Genomic DNA, 6173 nt, shown 5'->3' on the forward strand with positions numbered 1-6173 from the left:
TATCGGTCTCAACGGTTTGCCAGCTCAACTCCCCGCTGATCAAGCCTAGCCAATCAATCTTCGTCCGATCCGACTCCCGACGTCTTCAGTTGATCCGGCCCAAGTTGGGCTTGCTCGCTCAACATACCAACACATACTTAATCGCAAATACACATTTAAACAATTAACTACACGCTTATGCTTTCTTAATCACATCACCCTATACTTTTACATACCTATAAACAAACATACATGCACACGCTAATTCTCTCACGTGCACATATTTATATACAACCACACACGATTATGTACACAAACTCGAGAAGTCCCATTCACGCGAAATAAACAACGAGGGAGCTCATTTATCTCCTCTAGCAAGACCAAGAGAAAAAATCTATATCCACAAGCTCATTAACGCTAGCAACTCCGCCAATCCCATCTTCGCTAGTTCAAGTTCCCGATGGTCTCGCGCATGTTTCGCAACTGCACACGCGTGTAACTTCGCGGCAACAATGATTAGGCGGTCCAATGGCGTTGCTTCTTCGGGGTGGGATGTCATTGGTCGGTACCTTCGCCCATTCCTAGTGAGCTAGTTAACCTTGGTTAAGCGCCATAACCATGGTCAGCATTTAACCGTGGTCAAGCGCCATAACCATGGTCAACTTTTAACCATGGTTAAGCTCCCTGCTAACCCTGGTTAAAGTAAGTTTCATGCTTCTTCTTCTTCTTCTTCTTCTTCTTCGTCTTCTTCTTCTGCTTCTGCTTCTGCTGTGTGGCTTCTCCTGCAGGTCTCAGCCTCGGCTATGGCGGACAGAGATATTCATCATCGAGCTTACGCCCGCGTCGGCTTGCTTGGGAATCCCAGCGATGCCTACTTCGGAAACACCATATCCTTCTCCCTCGCTAACTTCTGGTCCGAGGTCACCCTCTCGCCATCAGAAATCCTTGTCATTCGTCCTCACCCTCGCCATGATCCTCTCCACTTCCAATCCCTGCAACATCTGGTAAAAAAATCTCGCCTTCTCCATTTCCTTCTGTATGCCTCTCGTTTGTCATTTTAATTCTTCTTCTTCTTCTGTTTTCCTTGTCTTTCTGTGCATCATGCATAGCTGATGATAAATAGATTTTCCACGGTTTCATCAAAATTTCGTAAACATCTGACATACGTTATTCTGCATGTTTTTGCTTCAGATCTTCTTCACAATCTTTTCTCATGTGTGTCTTCTCTCGTCCTCCTCGTTTCATGTGTTTTCGGAAAGCAGTCTCTTTACAACATATTTGTATAACTCCTCTCTTCTGAGATTCTTCTGTTTTCTTCTTCTGTAAATGTATTCTCATTTTTCTCTCTATTCTCTTGTTTTCTTTTTTGTATTTCTTAGAAGAAGATGTTTCTTATCCATAGATGAACTAACTTTCAGGTGAAGAGAGTGGAGAATGAGGGGTTCTATGGCGGTGTGAGACTTCTCTTGTCTGCATGCAAGAGATTCTATCAGTATTGCTCCGATCATGAGATTTCTCTGCATTCTGGCAATTTCACCTTATCTTATGATGTCAACATTCCACGACAGGCAAGACCAATAATTTTCCTTCTGAAAATTCATTTTTGTAGAACTATATGAAGTTTCTGATTGTTACCTTCTCTCCCTCCCTCTCTCTTTCTTCTGAATTGCCAAGATATCCATACCTGAAATTTCAGAAACCATTTTCTGAAACTCATAAAAAACAAATCCTGGAAATATCCATACCTGAAATTCTTCTGGATTGAGCTTTTGTCAATGTATATTGGAATCTGATGTATTTCTTTGTTTGAACTGATTTTTTTAAGTTCATGCAACCTCGCACACACGCATATGTAAACTGTAGCCATTATTTCTTACTACGAGTGAGCTAAATTGCTTTATATATGCACATGTGTGTGTATACATGTTTTATGGAATTGTTCCGTTTTGAAATAAAGCAGAACACAACAACCTCTAAATGTATGACACTGTGGAGCGTTCCTTGGTGATGGTTTATCTGCAAACACATTCCTGGGTGTCTCCAGAAGATACGGAATTTTGATTCCTTAACATAAGTGTATTTTAAGATGTGTCACTTATTCGCTTGACTCACATGCACACACTATACATTTTTTAGGTTTTTCTTCTTCCTAGCCACAAAATATCCATGGTTTGAAACATGCGTAGAGTATTCAATGCATTTTGAGTTTGTTTCTTCTCGTTTGTGCATTGTACTTCTTAGATCCAAGCTGGTTGAATTTTACTGGTGTGTATGCATAACAGCATAAAAGCTAACATCCTTCCGCAATCCATGTATTTTTTAAGGAAAGGGTATTGCATATAGGTGATGTGTATGCAAAAGATTGTATAGGGGATGTTTATGCATGCATAAATACTTGTGTACATGGAAATAGGAGGAATGACTTGGGCATGCATATATGTATCAAAAATTCTAATTACCTCGATTAAAAGCACAATTGATTGGTTAATCTTCTAGTTTTCTCAATTAGGACATGCCCGCTTTCTGTTCACAAGCATAATTAGCAGATTAAGAATGTAAAACCTATCAATTAGGACATGCGCATTTTCTAACTAAGGAGCAATGAGTACTTACTCGTGTAATTAGCAGAAACAAATTCTTATTATTGTGGATTTATTCTCTTAAAATTTAAGGTATGATTATTAATGTTATTTTTCATGTGATTAGGAATCTCCAACTTTGTGCAAGCGTATTATAGGTAATTTTGAAAATAATCAAGCATTTTTTTTTCAGTTTCTAATACATATAAGCATATTCTGGTAATTGTTTCTAATACTAGATTCTTCTTCATACCATAGTAGAATACAGTTGAAACAACGTAGTTGTTTATGTGATTCTGTTGTTTGCAGGCTGGGCTTTCGGGTTCGAGTGCCATTATCTGTGCTGCTTTGAGTTGTTTGCTGGACTTCTATGATGTTGGACACTTTGTAAAAGTAGAGGACAGGCCGTCAATAATTCTGAGTGCAGAAGAGGAGATTGGAATAACAGCAGGACTACAAGATCGTGTTATTCAAGTTTATGGTGGCCTGGTGTATATGGTATGTGGGGTTCAATCCTTGCTCACTTTTATGGTTTTGATTCTTTCCCTCTCAGTTTCTTCAATTATTTATCATCATTTTCTTTTGCATCAGGATTTCAACAAGACATATATGGAGAGTAAAGGCCATGGAACATACATACCAATGGATGCGTCATTGCTTCCAGATCTTTACCTCATTTATGCTGAGAATCCCAGTGACTCTGGCAAGGCACTATTTGGAAAACTTCACACTAGATTACGATGCTCTAAAACATGAGGATTTTTGGCTGAAATACATGGAATAACATTTTCAGGTTCATAGCTCTGTGCGCAAACGATGGATAGATGGGGATGCATTGATCAGGTCAAGGATGGAAGAGGTTGCTGAACTAGCAGTGAGAGGTAGATCAGCCATAGAAAGTCACGACCATTTACTGCTTGCAAAGCTCATGAATCGGAATTTCGAGTTGCGAAGGTAGCGCATCTCATTTGTTACGGATCTCTTATTCCAGTCCATTACCATCTTCCCATACTGTTTTGTTAAGGGGGGCTGTTTCTGCCAAATAGTGAATATTAGAAACTTACTAAAAATAATGCTTATATCTGTATTAGAAACTAAAAAAGCATGTTGTGGGCTTGGTCTTAATTACCCATTAGGCCCATAATCAGATGAAACTGAAAATTAATCTAACACTAAGAAAAATCAGTAGCAACATAGAGTGCATGATATTTGGATTATACACTTCATTTGCTTAATAATCATGATTTATTTAACTATTTAATTTTGATAAATGCTGGTCCCCCTCTCTCATGACTAATTTTCTTGGCGGCATTTTTTGTAAGGTTTTCCCTCAATTTTCATGTTTACCTGAACAAATATTTTGTGGTACAACCTAGGCTTATGTTTGGAGACGAGGTTCTTGGGGAGAAAAATATAAGAATGGTACAAGTAGCGCAGGGTGTGGGTGCTGCTTGTAAGTTCACTGGGAGTGGAGGTGCTGCGATTGCATTCTGTCCGAATGGAGGGAGCCAGGTAAAAGAGCTTGAGGATGCATGCAAAGCTGCTGGATTTACCGTGGAACGAGCCCTTATCGGGCCATCATTTGTTATGGCATCTTCTACGAATATTCAAGAATAATTATGCACATTTGCTTTTCTGCTTATACTCATCTACTTGGTGTTTGTTACTGTACTAAGCCCGTACCCTATATACTTAGCAAAGCGATGTATCTGACCTCCGTTATTAAAGGGCAAGATATGTGTCTACTACCTTTAATATTATAGACTTAAAAACTAATGAAATAATCACATTTATTGATGGAATAAAAAGTGGAATTCTTTCACATAACTTGATTAGTAATTCATTCCAAATTTTTGTGGTTTCTTCTTTGGTCTCAATGATCAATAGTGCTCGAGTTTGATTTGTGAGAAAAGCTCCAACATTCAAACTACAAACTGTGATCATAATTCATTCCTACTTGCTCCAACAAGTGGAGGGGTACCTACTATTGAAACATACAATACTCATCTAGTAATGATCTGCTTTTAACAAAAATGTACATTGCCGAACAAGTGTGAGATTCAATTAACCACATTATATGAGTAAGCTAAGGGTTGAGGTGCAATCTATGTCTCATCGTAATAATCTTGTTCCAATCTCATAAAACTAAAATAACCTTTAGAAGAAATTGGTTGTGATGGATGATGTGTAGATAATGTAATGAAGTGATAATGTGGTGCATATAGCAAACTCCATTATTCTAATTATTTCATTTTAGCGTGACCCTTTAATTGAACTTCTTATTTTTGGGCCTATAATTGCCTTTGTGTCACTTGTGGTTTTTACTTTTGTCCCCTAGATACATAGACTTCACGACTAAGACTCTTGTTGTGCATTTTCTTGGTTCCTTAGCATTTAGCATTTGCCCAAACCTTTGTTTGAGGCTTCCTCAATCTTCATACTTTCACTTCATAGCTCCTTGAAGACTCCTCAAGAGCAAGTATCTCCTCAAGCTCCTAGATGGAAAGTTATTGCTCCATTGTCCTTACTTGCTACTCGCATTGAGTTAGCTTCTTGTAGGTAAGATTGAGCTTGCTTCTCTAGCAATCACATTGGATTTTTACATTCTGATTCAAGTTCATAGGATTGGTACGATATGCCCCATACCAGGTGCATATCCAAATTGCTCCTTGCATTTAGAGTTAGAGCCTATTGCTTGGAGACTCAACACTTATCTAGTTTGTAGGTATAGTACCAATCCTCATTTAGGCCAATACCACTTCCCTTTCACCATCCTAACTACATCCAAAATCATTGTTTCTGTAGGTAGCTTCCCCCACTTATTCAAGATGCTCATGTGATTAGGATTTCCCAACAAGACAGAGATGCAAGATTGTATTTAGGATCTTGACAAATTGTTCAAGATCTCGTCCAGTTTCAATTAGATTAATCTACTACATCGTGTACATGGTCGGAGCTCTAGCCCATTTGTTCTCTTCTGCACTCAAGGATACCGAGTAGTCACATACTTGCATGTTCTATTTAGCTTTCGTCTTTCTATGGAAGAACCAGAAGGTGGCTATGCCCTTAAGAGAGGAGCTCATGTCCTCACAATTTGCACTCTCATATCTTAACCCAATGAATGATTTTTATCACAATCTAATATACTAGACATCGTCAACGAAATAGAAACTTCACCCAAAATTGATGTCGTTTGGGAAGACATATTTGATCTAGATCTTGTGGAATGAGCCCTCTAATCCCTCTTTTTTATATACCTCCATGAAAATTATCATACTTTATCCATGTTTTCATTATTTTTGTTGATATGTTTCGGTAGTGATGTGTGAGAACACACTTAGGACACTTAGGATAGTGATGTGTGTGAACACACTTAGGACTACAGGGGCATTTTTTCCCTCTTTAGGAGACTTTTCCCCCCTATCTATAAATATGCTCATAACCCTAAAGTGGTTAAGTTTTTGTGATTCAAAACAAGAACCCAACAGTGGTATTAGAGCAACTAAGCGACGTTTGAGTAGCAACGTAATGAGTGAATAGCAAGGTGACGGCCCCATCTATAGTCCATGTGTGCAATCTATGGTGGCATTTTTCTGTTGCTGAAAAAAAAAATCT

At 38.4% G+C, this 6173-nt stretch overlaps 1 protein-coding gene across 1 annotated transcript; it reads left to right on the plus strand.

Annotated features, from left to right (window-relative positions):
• The first annotated feature begins 752 nt into the window (after positions 1-752).
• On the plus strand, positions 753-4385 carry LOC147855984 (glucuronokinase 1-like). Its single transcript, XM_087329811.1, has 6 exons — positions 753-983; positions 1398-1547; positions 2868-3056; positions 3150-3266; positions 3352-3512; positions 3935-4385. Exons 1-6 carry the CDS (start codon positions 783-785, stop codon positions 4173-4175), a joined length of 1059 nt encoding a protein of 352 aa, XP_087185937.1. The 5' UTR covers positions 753-782; the 3' UTR covers positions 4176-4385.
• Positions 4386-6173: the final 1788 nt, after the last annotated feature.

Source organism: Azolla caroliniana, unplaced genomic scaffold (assembly GCF_043228905.1).
Source record: "Azolla caroliniana isolate FFs.n. ecotype wild unplaced genomic scaffold, voAzoCaro1.0.p SCAF_13, whole genome shotgun sequence".
NCBI classification, from domain to species: Eukaryota; Viridiplantae; Streptophyta; class Polypodiopsida; order Salviniales; family Salviniaceae; genus Azolla; species Azolla caroliniana.